The following is a 20,068-nucleotide window of genomic DNA, read 5'->3' on the forward strand; positions in this document are numbered from 1 at the left end:
AGGAGGGATTTTGGAGTAATTATAGTGAGTGTCTGCGACTCAGTGGGGTTAGTTCTGTGTGGACAGCTGTCCACACTTTAACACTCAGGCATGAACACTTGTGTCAGGTCATTGTGTTGGAGACACCACAGACTGAAAGGTCTCAAGGTCAAATTCTTCAAATGCAGCAGTGTTTCCATCAGAGGTTACCTGCCCTGCTCAGGTGATGTCTCAGGTGTAGGTGGTGTCTCTTTTTTTCAGGCTCAGCTTTCTGTCACTAATTAGTATTTTATTTACTGTTTTTGGCTCATTTATATAACATGGCCTACACTTCCTCTTCTTCTTCTTCTTCTTCTTCTTCTTCTGTTTTCCTTCATCTGTTTCTTCCTCCTCTTCCTCTTCCTCTGCCTCTGCTGAAGTCCTGATGATTGTGGTTTATGGAACTCAGTCATGTGACTTCAGGTCATGTCCTCGACTCTCCTGAGGAGGATTTTCAGATTAAAGGGGCTTTAGTGTGCAGACATATCAATCATCAACTTATTGATTAATTATTTTCCCATTTGATTGATTGATTGTTTCATGGAAAACACTTTTCACAATTAAGTGATTGCAAGATTCAGGCTGCCTTGTGCACTGACCTGTGGTGAATGTTACAGAACAAAGATGACACACACACACACATACACACACACACAGACACACACACTCTGACCTGTGTCGTCGGCTTCTGCTGCTCTGTTTGTTGGAGAACCACCGTGGAGGAGACAGATCAGTTCTTGGTCTGAATGTCTTTGTCTGTGTTTGCATAGATCACTCCGGGCAGCAAGGCGGCACAGGGTAACCTGATCCAGGGTGATGTCATCGTCGCCATCGATGGTGTCAGCACTGACGGGATGACTCACCTGGAGGCCCAGAACAAGATCAAGATGGCCAACTACAACCTGGCACTCACCATGTCCAAGTAAGAACCGTGTCTTCGATTTATCTGTGATCACTCCTCTGCACTACCCCACAGAGGCAGAACGCAGTGCATACATGTTTGGTCAGACGTGGATCTTTTGTAGTTTTATTGTAAAAAGTGTAGCAGTGTGTTGTCAGAACACCTGCAGAAACAGGTAACACATTCTTAACCTTTTCCATGTTCTGCTCAATATAGAGGCTGAGGCGTCTCTTTGTTTGGTCACTTGTTGATTCACCATCAGTCTCTGACTCTTTCCTCCTGTTGATTCTCCAGTTTCTGTCCTGGATGTGATCTGTTCAGTCACACTGAGATGGTAAACAGGTCTGTGATGTGGTTGCAAAAGTTCCTGTCATGGGTTTATCATAGTGACAGGTCTTAAACTATAAAAAGCTGTTTTTAAACATTATTATTTATGTTTTTTTTAAAGATAATTTGTTTTGATAAAATAAAAACTTTATTTACATTGTAATTTGTTTTGCAAATGATTTGTTGGCCCATTTGCACCTTCAAGACCCCGGCTCACAGGTTGGGAACCATTGTTGTGGTGTTTGGAGAAATGATGATGAAACACTTAAAACAGTGTTTCCTCTTTTTGGAACATTTTTGTGATCAGCTGCATCGAACCTGAAAACTGGACTGAGTCAGTCATAAGAACAGAAATGATGAAACTTATCAGGACCAGATTATATTTAAAAATGGAAGATGCTGCTGCTGCAGATTGTCTCCTGCCTGAAGGAGTCTGAGGAGATCTGATAAACTCAGTGAGGAGATGAGTGCTGTCCACACTGAGTCTCATCACTACAAACCCTCCAGGTGATGAAGATAAGAGGCTCAGCTGAGTCCAGCTCCTCTTCAGACCTCAGTCTGTTCTCAGTGCAGCTCTTTCAACATGTAAAATCTGTTATTTCTTGACCATGAGGCTCAGAGACACAGTGAGCTCTGACCTTTGACCCTCGACCTCCTCCTCTAGCTGTTGTGTTGACACAGACTCAGTGCTTGTTCCTCTGTAATCAGGATTTCATGGTTAAATAAACTGTTTTATATCAGATCAGTTTCCTGTGTCACATGATGTGAAACGTCTTTTTAAAGCAGCATCAACAAATATCACCTGTTGTATTATCATCACCTGTTTGTTTTCCCACCTGCAGGTCGAAGCGCCCCCCTCCGATGCCTGCACCGAGAATGGACGCCACTTTTCCCATGATCCCTCACCAACAGGTAATTTGACCGACTGCAAACTGCTGTAGAGGCAGATGAATGAAACTGATCTGCTGATTAAAGGTGTGAGGCCCCAGAGTCACATCATTATATCACATGACCTATGACCTCTCTGGGTCACATGACAGAAGATACAGATGTGGAAACCCCTGGATTCATACACTGAGTTTAAGCAGATTATAACAGAGTTTGTTGACATCAGTTAAAGATTCACTTCTTCACAGTTTGAGTCTTTTTTCTCCTTCATGTTTTCATTGTTTATATTTGGTTTGATGTGAATTGCCTGGGTTTATTTATTTAATAAGTTTAATTATTATGGAGCTGCTGTGATTCACCATTCATGTTGTCACCACATGCAGAACTGTGCAGATGTTTGAGGCTCTAAAAGCAAGTGAGGAAGTTTTCAAAATAAAACCATCAACAGTTTTTATCTCTCAGTGAACTTCATCCAGTTCTTCATGACTCTGGTTGTTTGGAGAATCTGAAGTGACTAAAACATTTGCACGGTCCTGTAAATGAAGACATGAGTATTCCTTGTCTCACACACACACACACACACACACACACACACACACATACACCCACAGACTGAAGGGGAGATGTGAAGGGCTGCTGCCCCCCAGTGGTCACAGGAAGTAAGATGACAGATAAAACATTGACACTGGATGAATCTGCGACTTTCAAAATAAAATCTGATTGTAGCCTCTGTTAAATGAATAAATGTAAATGATCAATATCTTTGATCCCTGAAGAGACAATGTTGTAACAACAATGTGCAGGATTTGTTTGTGTTTGTTTGTTCAGAGACGTGATGATAACGATAATAAAAACAAAAAGGCTACAGTTAAAAGGATAACTGAAAGATATGTTTTTAAAATATTATAACGTGGAGCTAATGTTATATAACAGATGTCAGTTAGTGTCATGGATTTACAGATACTGATAATCAAACTATAGAATATAAATAGAATATTGATACATTTTGCTCTCAGGCTTTTACACTGATATGACTGTTACCGTTAAAAAATCCACAGCGGATTTAAAGATGTTACCGAGACACTCACAGTAGAAATTGACTATAAAACATATTGATCGGGTATTGATAGTTCTCTGCTCCCCTCCCCTCTCGTCTCCTCCCCCCTGACTCCCTCTCCTCCACCTGAAGCCTCAGTCAGTGCAGGTCAATGGTGGCCTGTCGGCCGGCAGTGCCTCCTCCGGGCCTGTAGAGGCAGACTCTCCTGGGAGTAGAGCGGCGGCGCTCAGCCCCGCTCACAGGAAGCAGTATAACTCCCCCATCGGCCTGTACTCAGAGGAGACTCTGAGGGAGATGGCAGCGGTTCAGGCGGGCCGGCCTGCGGGGTACGTAGAGACCAAGAGGCCGATGAGACGCGTAATTACAGGTGAAGGAGGGGAGGAGTCTAAAGGTGTCCGTCAGAGGTAGAGCTGCTCTGAGACACACTTGATGAAAGCAGGTGTTGAGGTGGTTCAGTCCAAAGACTCAGAACTGCCACCTCTTCCTCTGTGAAGATGTTTAAAAGACAACAGGAGAACTGACGCTAACATTAGCCTAGGTTAGGCTAGTTAGTTCGTTACCATAGAAACAGTTTCTGAGCTCAAAGGTCATTGATGAAAGAAACTGAAGTCTACAGTTAACAACACAACAACACTACACAAACACTATACAAACAACAACACAAACACTACACACAAAACACAACAACAATACAGAAAACACAACATTTTACGAAGCATTTTGTGTTTTGTAAACTGTTGTGTTGTGTTTGGCAGCTCAGGGCCTCCGTACATTAGCTTTTCAACATCATCGTATTAACTTGTTTACATTTTCTGCACCGCAGCAGCTCCACCTCTGAAACTTCTCACACTTCATCCTGACATATCGAGCAACACGTCAGCACAGCACAGCCTCCATATCTCCTGCTTACCTTTGCCCCTGATCAGAAGGAGAACAGTGGGCTCATAGGAGCATTCAGTGTTTTATAACATGATCTGGAATCAGACTGAACAGTTGTCTCATGTAGTTGAGTTAACCTGGACAACAAGAAGACAGATGGATGTTTCAGTGATGATGATGATGGTGATGATGGAGACTGTTAGTGAGGAGGACAGCTCAGCCAAGAAACACAGTACTGTCCTTTAGATGGAGGACAACACACCTGACCTGACCCCGACCTGAGATTTAATCATTTATGTTACAGAGACAGGAGTCTGAGTCCCCACAATGTGACTATATTAACAGATTTATGTCCCCACAACATAAGTTATACAAGTGTACACACACACACACACAAACACACACACAAACAATTCTGTAACAGAAATACACACTTCCACCTAAAGCACTCTTTGCAAAGCTGTGATGAGAGGTGAGTATGTGACTGTTACCGTAACTATTCATAATCATAGCCACACACACACGCACACACACAGTTACCCAGCATGTCTGTGGTGTTTCCTCAGTTCAGTGGTTCAGTTACTGTGTCACTGAAGAGGACAAACACCTGTTGGTTCCTCTGGCTGCTGTAAAAGGTCTGAGAACCTTCTGGACACACACACACACACGCACACACACACACACACTGTGCTCCTCTCCTGGACAGGACAAACCTCAGTAACTTCTTCTTCACAGTGACGATAGATGTTTGTGTGGTGAGTGACAGTTTGAATCTCTTCATGTCTGTGAAGGTGGTGGGAGCAGACTCTCTGACCTCTGACCTTTGTTTCCTCCCTCTCTAGTCTGATGGAGGTTGTATTTCTGTTTGAACTCTCTGATGCGCCGGACTCACAGAAACACTGTGGTTGTGTTGTAGTAACTGTATCTCCTCTGTCCTCTCTCTCTCTCCTCTCTGCTCTTGGCTGAACTAGGTTTTCTCTCCTGCTGCTCCCACGTCAGTATCTTCTCCTGCCGCCTGCATCGTGTTTGTTGTTGAGGCATGGTTTGTTTCTGTGGCTGATTTCAGACGGCCTGTGTTGGGATAAAGTGGTGTTAGAGTTGTGTGTCTTTAAATGTGTTACCTTTTTAATCATCAACACATCACTGTCCAATAACAGCTGACTGGGTAAAATGACCATGAACAGCAGACTGGTTTCCAGTCAGGTTATACTGGGAAAGAAGTGGTTGGTCCCTCATGTTGTCTGAGCCGGTTGGTTGTCAGAGTGAAAAGGCAGCCAGACAGTTTCCAGTCGCTGCCATTAAACCACTGCAGAAGAAGAAAAGGTCATTAAATGATGATGGAAACCACGTGGGTTTTTCAGCCTCCTCATCATCACTCCACAGACAGCTGATGTCTTCATCTCTTCACCGGAGCTGACAAGTGATGTTTCAGTCACGTTTAGTTTTTATGACTAGAATGAAGAGACCACACCTCCTTTACAGAGACCACACCTCTTTTAGAGAGACCGCACCTCCTCAACAGAGACCGCACCTCCTTTACAGAGACCACACCTCTTTTAGAGAGACCACACCTCCTTTACAGTTACTGCATCTCCTTTACTGAGACCACACCTCCTTTACAGAGACCACACCTCCTTTTTTCAGAGACTGCACCTCCACTAAAGAGCTCGCACCTCCTTTAGAGAGACCACACCTCCTCTACAGTGACCACATCTCCTCCACAAAGACTACACCTCCTCTTTTCAGAGACTGCACCTCCTCTACAGAGACTTACCTCCTTCATTAGATGAGTTTCTTCAGAGTCTTCCTGTTGTTTGTCTGTTTTATGCTGACAGTGAGTAAATGTGCATCATTGTGGTTTCCTGTGTGTTTCTCATTGAAAAGCTGTGTTGTTGCTGTCATTGTTAATCATCATGAGGCTAGTGTTTGTGTGTTTGTTCCTCTGGTGTTGGTGCTGTGTTGATATGCTCTGCATGCATCCGGACTCACAGTACTGCGTTATTAAACATGTTAAATGTGAGTGATGAGATCTCAGCCGTGGCTCTGATACAATCATCTTCACTGCGTCTGACATTTCTCTGCTGACAGTGAAGGTCACACTTTGAGCTGTGGTGACATTTCATGCTGAAGCATGAGGCTGATGAGGAGAGAAGGTCAAACTCATCATCTGGTCTCTGACTCAGTGTTCAGGTCCCGGTCTGTGCTTTGTTGTTCTTGGAAAGACAAAGAAGTGGCAGAAGGTTTGGATGATGAGGTCATTAAAGATTTAGATCCAGCTTCATGTGGGACAACGTGGAGTGAACTGGGACGACAAGGTGTGAACTGGGAGGATGAGGAGTGAACTGGTGTCAGTTTGGTGCAGATGAGGACGTCACTGTGAAACTACAACCTGCTGCAGCAGCTTCAGTGTCAGACCAAACAACAGCTGATTATTTACACTTACAGTCATTCGTTCATTAATTATAAAGTCTGTTATGATAAATCACATTCAGAGTGTCCTGTGACTCTCTGAGCCCCCCACCCCCACCCCCACCCCGCATGTGTCAGGCCCACCCTCAGCCCTGCCGTCAGGATCTGATCTGCCTTGGTGTCCATTTGCTTTGAGCATGAGAATCACACAGCACAAATCCCATCACCTCCACCACCCACCTTTCACCATCTTCTCCATCTATTCATCCTTCCCCCGCTCCTCCTTCCTCTCTCCTCCTCTCTTTCCTCCACCACCACCCTTCACATCCACCACCCAACAGCGCCGGCTTCAACCCTGGCGTGCTGAAGGACTCTGCCCTTTCCACACATCAGCCCATAGAGGTGAAGGGCCCTGGTGGGAAGGCCACCATTATCCACGCCCAGTACAACACGCCCATCAGCATGTACTCACAGGACGCCATCATGGACGCCATCGCAGGACAGACACAGGGCAAGGGGCATGATGCCAGGTAAGAACACCCCCACCCCACCCCTCATCCTCTCTCATCTTGTGGTTCCTCAGTCTTGTGTTTTTTCTTATTCTTCTCTCCACTTGATGTCATGGTGATTAATCCCACAGACTTCACTCTGATCTCAAACTAGACTTCAATCACAAATTCAACCATTTTTTTTCTGCTCCAACGTTTAAATTTTACAACTTAGAATAAATGAAAATAAAGAATAATATCATGACATAAATGTTTTCACACGGTTGTGTATTTCTTCTAAACCTGGTCCTGAGGGTGCGAGGAAGATCTGGGCGTCCGTGGAAGGTCTTTGGGGTCTGACAAAGATCTGGGGGTCTGATGAAGGTCTGGGGGTCCGAGGGTCTGAGGGTCTGATTAAGGTCTTGGGGTCTGAGGGTCTGAGGAAAGTCTGAGGGTATGAGGAGGGTCTGACAAGAGCTGATGAAGATGAGGTGACACTGGATCATTAACGTGTTGACAGAGAACTTGAACAGGGTTAGGGTTGTAAACCCTAACAGGGTTGTAAAGACAACAACACAACAGACAAACAAACACTGACTGTTCACAGCAGGAACATGATCAGTGATGACAATGATGGTCACACAGTGACTTATCAAATCTTCATCAGGTCAGAAAACAGAAACATTTAGATCAGTTTTCAGCTGTCTGCTCCTTTAACTCCTCCCCCTCACCCCCCCCCCCCCCACCCCCACCCCCACCCCCACCCCCCCACACCCCCTCTTCCTCATCCTCGTCCTCTTAGCATCACAATATAAAACTAAACAGATGAAAAAGTGACACTGGATCATCAAGTGAAACAAGAAAAGTCTGTAGTTAAACTGCTGTCACTGGTGTTACTGGTGTTACTGGTGTCACGGGTGTTACTGGTGTTACTGGTGTCACTGGTGTTTCTGCTGTTACTGGTGTTTCTGCTGTTACTGGTGTATCTGCTGTTACTGGTGTCACGGGTGTTACTGGTGTCACTGGTGTCACTGGTGTTACTGGTGTCACGGGTGTTACTGGTGTTACTGGTGTCACTGGTGTTTCTGCTGTTACTGGTGTTTCTGCTGTTACTGGTGTCACTGGTGTTTCTGGTGTTTCTGGTGTTACTGGTGTTACTGGTGTCACTGGTGTTTCTGCTGTCACTGGTGTTACTAGTGTTACTGGTGTCACTGGTGTTTCTGCTGTCACTGGTGTTACTGGTGTTACTGGTGTTTCTGCTGTTACTGCTGTTACTGCTGTTACTGGTGTCACTGGTGTTACTGGTGTCACAGGTGTTACTGGTGTTTCTGCTGTTACTGGTGTTACTGGTGTCACGGGTGTTACTGGTGTCACGGGTGTTACTGGTGTTACTGGTGTCACTGGTGTTTCTGCTGTTACTGGTGTTTCTGCTGTTACTGGTGTATCTGCTGTTACTGGTGTCACGGGTGTTACTGGTGTCACTGGTGTCACTGGTGTTACTGGTGTCACGGGTGTTACTGGTGTTACTGGTGTCACTGGTGTTTCTGCTGTTACTGGTGTTTCTGCTGTTACTGGTGTCACTGGTGTTTCTGGTGTTTCTGGTGTTACTGGTGTTACTGGTGTCACTGGTGTTTCTGCTGTCACTGGTGTTACTGGTGTTACTGGTGTTTCTGCTGTTACTGCTGTTACTGGTGTCACTGGTGTTACTGGTGTCACAGGTGTTACTGGTGTTTCTGCTGTTACTGGTGTTACTGGTGTTTCTACTGTTATTGGTGTCACTGGTGTTTCTGGTGTTACTGGTGTCACTGGTGTTTCTGCTGTCACTGGTGTTACTGGTGTTTCTGGTGTTACTGGTGTTACTGGTGTCACTGGTGTTTCTGCTGTCACTGGTGTTACTGGTGTTACTGCTGTTACTGCTGTTACTGGTGTCACGGGTGTTACTGGTGTTACTGGTGTCACTGGTGTCACTGGTGTCACTGGTGTTTCTGGTGTTTCTGCTGTTACTGGTGTTACTGGTGTTACTGGTGTCACTGCTGTTACTACTGTTACTGGTGTTACTGGTGTCACTGGTGTTACTGGTGTTACTGGTGTCACTGGTGTTACTGGTGTGTCTGGTCTTACTTGTGTTACTGGTCACTCTGAATGTTCTGAGCCTCTCCTCCTCCTGTTTGTCATCACTGGTTTTAATCTTCAGCCACTGTCAACTGTCCTGAGCTTTTAGTTCAGCTTCAGCCTCCGTCTTCATCTTCATTTTCTTCATCAACACCAGCTGTATTTCTGTAATTTTTTACGAGTCTCTTTGGTTTCAGACAGATAATAACACATTTCAGTCTAAAACTTTTCCCTCGACTTTACGTCCTAAAAGTCCATGCAGTTCAGCTGCTGCTTCAGGGTCCTAGTCTTGACTCTCTGTGGTTTTTGTGGGGGGTGGCCTCTCTCTGTGGTTGCAGTACTCTCCCAGTTAAAGGTGGTCTTGTAGACTGCTCCTCCCTGGTATATCAGGCCGTGCAGGCTGCAGAGCAGGACCCAGACCTGGGCGAGGGGGTCCGCCACAGTGCCAACATACAGTCCAAGTCCTTCAGGGTCCTGGCCCACATGACTGGAACCCAGTCCTGTAAGTTGTTACTGTCACTACTGTCTCTAATGTCTCTGTTGTTTCTACTGTTTTCAGTTCTTTCCTGACTCTTAAGTATTGAATTGTTTAATGACTAATCTGAAGTGTTGATCATTGATTATTTATCAATGATGCTATTTTATTATTATTATTATTCTATAATAACTTCATACATCAAGTTTTCAGTGATTCTAATTAAATGCTTAAAAGCTTCAGATTCATCAGTGTGATGTTTCACCTGTTCTTTTAAGTGTGTTTCTCCTGTTAAATTCACTCAACTGCCTCACACACGTTTTAACGACGTGTGAGCACTGAGCATGCTCGGTAACGTCTCCTCTCTTGTGTGTCTTCTGTTGCAGCACCGGCAGAGGAGGAGCAGGAGGTGCTGAGGAGGTGCAGGTAGGAAGCAGAGCTCCACTAGACAGCTGCTGACCCTACCTCCTCACCTGTTCACTCTGCCCCACCCCACACACCTCTGCCCGGCCTCCCAGCACACCACCACCCCCCCACCTCAACCCCCCACCTAGGTGTCAGGATCCAGTCTCTGTCTCTGATCCACGATAGCACTGAAATGATCCTGCAGCTCACAGATGAATTGAGCGAGAGTTCACATGAGGGACAGTCAGAACCAAGTCTCATACTGGTCCAGTGGTTCAGACAGAACCAGGTCTTTTAATACAGAACCTTAAAACTTATGCGACATGAAACTGATCCAGTGACAGAAACTTTGAGCTGTTGATGAATGAATAAGAAGCTGCAGCATTAACACGGATCTACAGGAGCCTGTAAAGGTCAGTTTAAAGAGCTCAGGTTGTCGTGATCAACAGGTGAACATGTGGTGAGCTGGTCTGACCACAGGGGGGAGCCGTCAGACTGAGTCCACATTTCCCTCCAAAACTTAATTAACTTAGGTCTAAAAAAAAAAAAAAAAAAAAAAAATTTACAAAAAGGATCAATAAAACAAAATCAATAATTAATACTTAGATTAGATTTTATTGATTTTGTATTTGCACGCATGCACACACACACACACACACACACACACACACACACACACACACACTGAGTCAGAGGGTGGAGTCTGTTTGGTCTCTGAGAGGAGAGCAAACCTTTTAACTGTCTTCCTCATCCTCATCATCATCCTCCTCCACCACCTCCTCCTCCTCCTCTCTGATAGATGGAGCTTCCTCTTCTCCTTGCACTTATTTAATCATCTCTCCATTATGCATCGATCTCTGCTGCTTCCTCCTGAAATACAACCACACACACACACACACTCACAGACTCACACAGACTCACACTCACACACTCACACACACTCACACACACACTCACACACACTGTGTCAGACTCTATTGGTCATCCAATGATTCAACATGAATCAATAGGAGCAGAGGTCGACTCAGTGTTTTCTCCTCTGAACAAAGCGTCAGTCTTCTTCTTCTTCGTTACGGACTCATTTTCCTAAAACAAGTTGAAAAAATTATGAAAATGATTTCTTCAGCTCAGAGACAGAAGTATCTTCATCAGATGAACCTGATGATTGTGATGTTAAAAATTTAGTTTCTATCAAGCAGATTTGTTTCGAAGGAACCAGACTGAACCAGATTTCTTGTAATATAATGAAGAAATGTTCATTAACAGATGTGGCAGGTCACAGATGAGGTGATGCGGAACATGGATATGTGTCTACTCCTGTGTCGCACACAGTGAGTTTAATCCAGTTCATAATGTTCTCTTAATGAGAGTCAGTTAAAGTTCTTCTTCTGTGGTGGTTTGATGGCAGCGACTGGAGCCAGCATTTTAAACTTAAAGGTTCATCATAAAATAAATGTTTAACAAAAATATTCTTAGTACAAATAAACGTGTCATGAAAATGGGGCAGATGTTAATGTAGTAGAAATAAAACAGAGTAAAATAAATATTCAAAAGAGTCAACAGAAGTTAAAGAGAAAACAACAAAAACAGTTCGAAGTGTCATCAGTGACATAGAGTGAAGTATTGACCCTCTTGACTCTCTGTAGTGTTGATGGCTGTTGTGTGTTGGGATTTTAAGTTTGTGTTTTCTGCTACTGGAGGATTTTCAGTATGTATCTAGATGTGTTGTGTTTGAGTGCTGCTGGGAAAGTCCAGCATCTGCTGAAGTGTCTGTTCATTGGCTGTTTGGGAACTGAGTGAAACCCTGTGACACCTTATCAGCTTTGAGAGTAACATGTTGATGTGTCCAGTCTCCTCATCCTCTTTGCTTTCTTCAGAGGTTGTTTGATGGAAACAGCTAATGACAGAAAACGTACAAACTGACACTGAACTGAAACATCAGCAGCTGTAGGTGTTGCTCCAGGCAGCCCACAGCCTGCAGGTACAGGTGACCTCTGCAGGTTGCAGATCGTCATGGTGACCTCTGCTGTTGTTATCTCTACACCTGCAGCCTGAAGCAACAGTCTGCTGCTGGTTGCAGTATCCAGCGCACAGCTGCAGTCTCCAGGTACACTCACCTGTAGGGAACCAGCATTTAGTCCTGTTAACTCCCCATCTTCCTCTAAACAAACGTCCTCACAGAACCTCAAGTGTGAGGCCTCAGTGTGATCCAGATCAGCTGGTCTGTGTAACCTGTGCTTCAGTCTCAGCGCTCACATCTGAGGTGGGGGGTGGGGGGCAAAGGGCTGTTACAGGTCGGAAACTTCCTGTTTCATCACATAGTGAACAATGAAAAGTGGCTGATGACTGTGAAGTGGGCGTGGTTGTCACACTCACACCTGAATGATCCAATGAGCTCTGAGGTTGAAGCACTGAGGCCTTTATTATGGGTGTGGGTGGGTGGGGGACCTGGATGGGACTTGAACCCCTAACCCAGGCATACACATAACATCATCATTATTTCATCATCATCAGTCTCTCCTAATGAAACTCCAGCTTGTGGTGAGTTGTGAGTGAGGCTGTGTGTGCTGACGTCGGGCTGGTCTCATATCCTCTGCTTCTCTATTAAAACTCTCACTAACGTTTGTGTATCCTGTGTGTGTTTTTGTGTATATACAAAAGTAAGACACAGGTGAGATCAGGTGATGTCTAGAAGCATTAAAGTGTTTTCATTAGACGTAGACGTCACATGGTCAAACGACTGAAGCAGCAACAGTCGTTAATTAAAGGTCAAGAAAATGAAGGATTTTGTGATGTGAAGCTTGAGGAGGTTTCAGACTCACACTCAGACCAACCTTCACACTGGAGGACGTTGTCCTGTCTCTTTGTGGTTGTTTTTTGTCTCTTTGTTGTCTGTCTCGTTGTGTTTGTGTCTGTCTCATTGTGTTTGTTTGATTCACTTCAAAACAATAAATGTTCACAGTCACTTAGTGGCCGTGGTCTAAGGGTCCCTGTTCCTTGGACGTCTGGGCCCACTTGTCCCCCTCAGTGGTCCATGGAGGGGGTGAGAATCAGTTGCATAAACCAAGTTGTGTAAGAAAGTCTCAAAAGTTCAGATATTTGTGTCCAGACTGAGGCTGTTGTGTCTACAGACACACAACCTGCAGATGGATCAACACTGTGTTTCATCCCTCTCCAGCCAATACGTTCAGCCTCCCATCATGCATCAGTTGCCCCAGGCCCCGCCTCCACAGCAGTACCAGCCAGTCCCGCAGCAGTACCATCAGCCTCTTACACAACAGGCTCCACCCACTCAACAGAGCTCCATTCAGATCCCTCTTGGCGCTGCCCCTCCCAAGGTGGTCAGCACCGCCTGTATCTACCCCTCCCAGCCTGGTGAGAACGAGCTACATATTTATTCTGTTTTTCTCCTGATCACTGGAAGCTTCTTAATGATGTCATCACCTCCAGCTCCAGGTCTGGCTCCAGGTCTGGCTCCAGTCCCTTCTCAGCCCCACCCTCCAGCCCCCTCTCCGGCTGCTGCTGGTGCCTCCTCCAATAGACCCCCTTGGGTGACCGACACCAACTTTGCTGATAAGTTTGACCCCAGTAAGACCACCACCACCATGAAGATGCGGCCACTGCCCCAGTCAGCCCCTCCTCCACCAGCATACATCCCCAACCCCTCCCCTGCTGCACCAGCAGCCCCCAGTCCTGCCCCCATCACCCCCAGCCCCGCTCCTTTCCCTCCAGTGGCAAGGGGTGTGGCCCAGAGGGCGGAGAGGTTCGCCGCTGGCAGCCGTACGCCTCTGTGTGGGGCCTGCAACAGCATCATCAGGTAACTTACGCCTGACTCTTATTTTACAGCAGCTGTGTGTGATTTAATCTAACTATACAACTGGAGACATTCAAGAAGAAGAAGTATTTACCTTCCAATCACATTTGTCTACTTCTTAATTGATGAATATATTAAAGATCAATTAATTCATTTATATTAATATATTAGGATATATTCAGTGGAATATCTGCAGAGTTTAAGGCCTTTTAAAAAACATATTAAACTAAATGACATGAAATCTGTCCATTTATAGTTAAAGAGGTTCTGGTTGTTAAATTCTGGGATAAATCAAGTTTCCATGTTTGGTTGATCTCAACCAATAAAAAGCACTTAAACAACATATTAAATTATGATATTCACAAAAAAATCATTTTTAAAAATTTATTTATCCCAATATCTGTATAAAATACAATGTAATTAAAATGTAAATTAACTGATTATATTTGTAGATATTATTATTTCAACGATACACTTTTTGACCTAATTGATTATTATTTTCTTGGTTGAAATATCTTTATTAAATGTGTTTGGATGAGTTTATATTCTGTATAAACCACACTAACCTAAACCACACTAAACCTGTATGAACCACATTAACCTGAATCACACTAACCTATACAAATCACACTAACCTGAACCACACTGACCTGAACCACACTGACCTGTATAAACCACACTAACCTGTTGTGTAGAAGTTGTGTTGTATGTGTCATGTTGTCATGTTCTGATCTAATGCTGCAGAATAAAAATGAGATGAAAGATGAGAAGCTGCAGGTGTTGTTAGTGATCCTGATGAAAACACCTGGGTAAAAGCGAGGATAAGAACATGTTGTTGTTCTTGTTGTTGTTGTTCCCAGGGGCCCCTTCCTGGTGGCCCTGGGTCGGTCCTGGCACCCCGAGGAGTTTAACTGTCACTACTGCCACATGTCTCTGGCTGACGTCAGCTTCGTGGAGGAGCAGAACAATGTTTACTGTGAGAACTGCTACGAGGAGTTCTTCGCCCCCACCTGTGCCCGCTGCAACACCAAGATCATGGGGGTGAGATACTCCACCTGTCCACCTGTCTACTTGTCTACCTGTTTTCATCTTTGTGCGATCACATGACACATGACGTGTGTTACAGGAAGTGATGCACGCTCTGCGGCAGACGTGGCACACCACCTGCTTCGTGTGCGCAGCCTGCGGCAAAGCTTTTGGAAACAGCCTCTTCCACATGGAGGATGGAGAGCCGTACTGTGAGAAAGGTATGATGACCTGGTGTAGTCAAGGACCTGGTCTGAGAGGGACACTGCAGACGTGCCTAAAGGTCCACCTGAAAATTAAACTGTCGTCTCAGTTTGCCAATGAGACTGATTCGTGCTGTCAGCTGATCAGATGACTGGTGAGAGAGGGAACGGAGCCTGTGAAATGATCAAACCGTCTGTGTGTTTCTGTCAGATTATATCGCTCTCTTCAGCACTAAGTGTCACGGCTGTGACTTCCCCGTTGAAGCTGGTGATAAGTTCATTGAGGCTCTGGGTCACACCTGGCATGACACCTGCTTCGTCTGTGCGGTAAGAACCGGAAACTGTTTCAGTTTTTTCTGTCCAGGTTCTCTGATGCCAAGATGGCCTCTGGTTCATCAGCAGCACAAAATTACATCTTAAAGTTGACGAAAGCTGAACTTGAAACAAAAACACTGTTTTACTTTGTCTTTTTTTTTTTTTTACTTTGTCTTCAGATGAAGTGAATTCAGTGTCTGTCAGATAAAAGCAGGTGTTTGTAACAGGGACACTGTCTCTGCCAACAGACGCTGCTGCTGCCGCCTTCTTTTATTTTTATTGATCATTGGGCCAAAAGAAGGACATTGTCCACTGTACAGGGATTTCACCAACACATGTACTGGGTTACTGGGTTATCTTTAAAGGCACACACACACACAGACACACACACACACACATACATACACACATAGACTATATATATATATATATATATATATATATATATATATATATATAGTCTATGTTTCTCCAGTATTTTAGATCAATCCCAGTGTTAAGATCAGTTTATCCAGTTGTTCTTTGTTGGAGGATTTTGGCTATAGCCATTTCCATGTGAAGAGTATTTAAAACAAATATTCATCCTGAAACATTATTATTCCATTATGTGGAATAATAATATTATAAGAATAATGTGACAAATCAACTTCTACTCCCCAAATTTTCATTATTATTTTTTAAACTAAAGGACAGCCTCTAAAACCTGCTGGTCCTCCAGCTGTGAGCAGCACAAAATGAATGGTGTTCACCTTTGTCTTTCTGGGGCTGAGGCTTAAATCTCATACATCTCACATCCTGACAGATACGACTAGAAGAGAGTTCAGTGCAGTGTTTACCTCCTTGGTGATCTCACTGTCACATCTGTCCTACCTGCAGGTTTGCCATGTGAACCTGGAGGGCCAACCTTTCTACTCAAAGAAAGACAAACCTCTGTGCAAGAAGCACGCTCATGCCATCAACGTGTAGACCTGCCCCCTATCTGCTGCCTTGGCGTTCACCGGAGCAACACCACCGACTGCAACGACAAACACAAAACACAAGTCGACGACTTTTACAGATGTGTGTCAACACTCTTGATGCAGAATACACTTTGGTGTGAGACTTTTTCTTTGTGCATTAATATTAATGTTTGAAACAACGCTGCCTGATGATTCAGATGTTTTCTCATTTCATTATGTGCTGTAGTTTTAATTTTATTATGTTTTCTACCTGTGAGGTCCATGTGACTGCTGTGCTGCTCAGTTCACACATGGAGGTTTATATGGAGTCTTGAGTGTGCCAATAAATAATTAACTTTTCAGTATTTAATTATAATCAAATAATTCACTGATAAATGTAAAACATATTTATGTATATCTAACTACATTAGTAATGCAATAAAATGTAAAATAATAATGTAAAATTAATATTTTAATATTTTAAAGATATTTTTAAGCTAATTCCTCATTTCTAAATAGCTTTGTACTTGGAAAAAACATAAAACTGGACAAATTTAATGAAAATATATATTTTAACAATTCTCTTCTGTCTTTCAGTGGTAAAATAACTAAGTCATTTCAAAAAAATCTTTTTATCACTTCAAAACAAAAGAATTAAACCACAGACTGTTCAGATACTAGAACAGTGAAACATAGTGAAACATATTTCTTGTGTTTCTAGTTTTAAACAGAACACGGTTTCCTCCGCTCTCAGTCCAGACTTGGTCCTGAAACCAGTCCTGGACCCAGTCTGTTCTCAGACTTGGGCAGATCTGGTGGTGGTCTGGACTGAAGTGGTCTGACTGCAGCTGTATGACAGTGAACTGAACAGCAGAGCAGCACATGAAGAAGCCTTGTGTGAACAGAGTGGCAGTGAAAATAACAGGAATGTTTTAGGAAACATGACATTTCTCACCGGCCTCATTAAGCACTCACAAAGGAAAAACCAGTCCAAGACCACCGTGGTATTGAGTGAAGACTCTGTGAAATCATGTGTTCATTCATAACGAGACACGTATTTGTACCATTGCCTCCTGTCTCCCGTCTCTCTACGAGGAACAGATCCGGCAGAGACCTGGATGATCGTGTCCACTGACATGAACTGAACTGGTTTCGAAGTTCTGGGTCTTAAAGCAACAGCTGCTTATTCAGTTTCTTGCTGAGAGTTTTTGTATAGATTAAATGACACCAGACATAACATGTAACTTTGTGAGCATTAGAGGAGCTGTTTCCGGTCTTTAGGCTAAGCTAACCAGCTGAACATGTGACTGTTGGCTAGAAAAGCTAATAAATGCAATAATGTATTCGTCAAGCTGTTGCTTTAAGACTGTGTTGGGTGTCTGCAGGTGGAGCATATGGACTGAGTCAAACTGTCACAGCCACAGACTGAGCTTTACTTCACCACCTCTCATAGTGTTTCATTGTTTTTCCCAGGTGAACCTGCTCAGGTGAGGCTGCTGCAGCGTGTTGATGTGTAGCTACTAATCTTTGACTTTGCATATAGTAGATGCAACAGTACAGATAACCTTGAATTTCATATTTATTGACTGTGTGATATTTATTTAAAAGCTAATCTATTGTCAGTCATCAAATCATCAGCTGTTTGTTTCATGAAAGTTTTTTTTTTTTAATTACACTGTAGATTGAACTGTAGGAGCTTGAATGTTTATTACAGTGGCTCTGTTCACACTGCAGGCCTTTTTATATAAATGATAATTGCAGGTTGTCTTGCTGTCAGAAGATCTATATCTGCTATTAGAATTAATCATCTTTATATTTGTATACTACACTGTGCACATGTTGGATAAAGTTCAGCATTTTGTCCACACACACAGTAAAACAGCAGACCCTGAAGAGGAAACACCTTTGTGTGTACAGGTGTTACTACAGTGGTTTATAACGAACTCAGAGTTTCCGTCCCTGGTAACAGAACCATTGGTCAGTTACCTGAATACTGTCTGGTCCCCAGTATGAGGACTTATTCAGCATCAGCACCAGAAACCACAGGTGTCACCAAATCAATAACTGCAGTGTTTGTAAAGAAAAGCTGTGGGGTAGCACCTAGTGGCCATTAGAGGAACTGCACCTGAACAAACTGCAAAATAAATCATGATCCATGTCGGAGCCTGTGTTGGTTTGTTCCAGGTGAAGGTGTGGAGCAGTCAATCACAAAGTATGTTTTAGTATCATCGGGTTTTTCCTGGTGTTCAGTGTGAACAGAGCCTCAGATTCACTGACAGATGATTTAGAGCAGAAGAACTTCTCAGCTTCTGTGGGTTTGTGCTCCCGCAGAGTTTTGTGCCTCATGTTGCTCTGATCTGTCTCTGTCTGACCGGCATGCTCCAGATCTGATGGTCTGTGTGCTGGTGTTCAGTTTTTACTTTGGACATTTTATACAGTGTGTGTGGGGTTTTTTTTCAGAGAGTGAATGTGTGCATGCACAACACTTTGTCACAGTGTGTCACAGTAAGTGGAACAAGGCAATGTCAGTATTAGTTTGTGTTTGTCACTGTGTCATATTTAACACAGAGTTGGACCTGGTTCTGGTGTCACTGAGCTGTTATGAAACATAAAAACTGAAGCTACAGTAACACAACAACAACAGCTGTTTTACATCCAGCTGCTACATGTGATTTACAGCTTTTACGCAATGTTTGTGCTGCACGTTGAATAAATTTAATTTCAAACACTTGAACTTTTGTCTGATGCTTCACTAAGCTGATGGGATTTAGTGACAGTTATTATAAGAAACATGACATGTACACAGACGCACGTATACAAACACATTTTACTTACACGTTTCACATATACAGATAATGAAAGTAAATAGGTTGTTGTAAAGCCTCATTCTCCTAAAAACACAAGGCAAAATCTGTGTGTGTGTGTGTGTTGTACAAATGTACAAAATATTTACTAAATGTCGAAAAAAAAAATAAAACGATTACATAAAGAAGAGGAGAAGAAAAATGAATCTATCAAGGATCTATCATTTTCTCAATTTCTGTTTCCAGATGTTGAACAGTCAGAAGTGAAACTCATGTTTTTTTAGAAAAACAAAGATGATGATCAGTATGTTTGAATTCAGCTCCTGTGTCTAAATCTTCACTTGGTGCTGTACAAATAAAGTTTTTTTTTTTATTATTATTTATTATTATAGCTTGACATGAATGAACAACTGAATTCAGTTGGATTGGCTCAGTGAAGGGTCATTGTAGGCTGCGATTGGTCAGCTCACACCTGCAGCTCTCACGCCTGCAGCTCTCTTCACACCCTAACAACAGGCACAGAGCTGACAAACGGTAACACAGCAGGCTACAGGAGCCTGTATAACACAGTACATATGTGTATACATATACATGTGATCCAATAACAGACCAATACAATCTGTCTGAAAACCATCACTTTGTTTCTCATATTTTGACATTGAATTGACATATTTTGGCTTCTTTCTCTAAATTCCAGCTGTTTTCTCTAAATATCACAACTCTGAGGCATCTTTAAGGATCTTAAAGCAACATGACAACAACTATTAACTTTTATTACTCACTAAGAATAAAATCCTCTGTGTCCTGTTAGTTTTTGTCATTACACAACATTTCTGTTTCTGTTCTTATTTAAGGTTTTCTCAGTAACTGATCAGAACCTCAGAGAACGAGTCCCAAAATGGACTGTCACTGTCACACCCACACCACCAGTCCTGTCCACATCCACTGTGACTCATCAATATCACCAGAATAACTCTATAATAATAATAACAATGATAATAATAATAAT

General features: G+C 43.4%; 1 protein-coding gene across 6 annotated transcripts in view; it reads left to right on the forward strand.

Moving 5' to 3' along the window:
• The window catches only part of LOC139615445 (LIM domain-binding protein 3-like), a 41,790-nt gene extending 22,801 nt beyond the window's left edge, over positions 1 to 18,989 (forward strand). For 4 of the 6 annotated variants that reach the window (XM_071473416.1, XM_071473417.1, XM_071473419.1 and 1 more), the window contains 12 exons: positions 789 to 940; positions 2,089 to 2,158; positions 3,324 to 3,517; positions 6,821 to 7,009; positions 9,418 to 9,581; positions 9,941 to 9,980; positions 13,138 to 13,334; positions 13,410 to 13,776; positions 14,634 to 14,814; positions 14,900 to 15,020; positions 15,214 to 15,329; positions 16,194 to 18,989. In XM_071473416.1, the coding sequence (XP_071329517.1) occupies positions 789 to 940; positions 2,089 to 2,158; positions 3,324 to 3,517; positions 6,821 to 7,009; positions 9,418 to 9,581; positions 9,941 to 9,980; positions 13,138 to 13,334; positions 13,410 to 13,776; positions 14,634 to 14,814; positions 14,900 to 15,020; positions 15,214 to 15,329; positions 16,194 to 16,283 (1,881 nt within the window). In that variant the 3' untranslated portion in view covers positions 16,284 to 18,989. The remainder of the gene's footprint in view (positions 1 to 788; positions 941 to 2,088; positions 2,159 to 3,323; positions 3,518 to 6,820; positions 7,010 to 9,417; positions 9,582 to 9,940; positions 9,981 to 13,137; positions 13,335 to 13,409; positions 13,777 to 14,633; positions 14,815 to 14,899; positions 15,021 to 15,213; positions 15,330 to 16,193) is intronic. The other 2 variants (XM_071473420.1, XM_071473421.1) reach the window with 2 other exon arrangements.
• Positions 18,990 to 20,068: the final 1,079 nt, after the last annotated feature.

Source organism: Trachinotus anak, unplaced genomic scaffold (assembly GCF_046630095.1).
Source record: "Trachinotus anak isolate AG129_WGS33_773 ecotype Australia unplaced genomic scaffold, CSIRO_AGI_Tana_v1 ptg000052l, whole genome shotgun sequence".
NCBI lineage: Eukaryota > Metazoa > Chordata > Actinopteri > Carangiformes > Carangidae > Trachinotus > Trachinotus anak.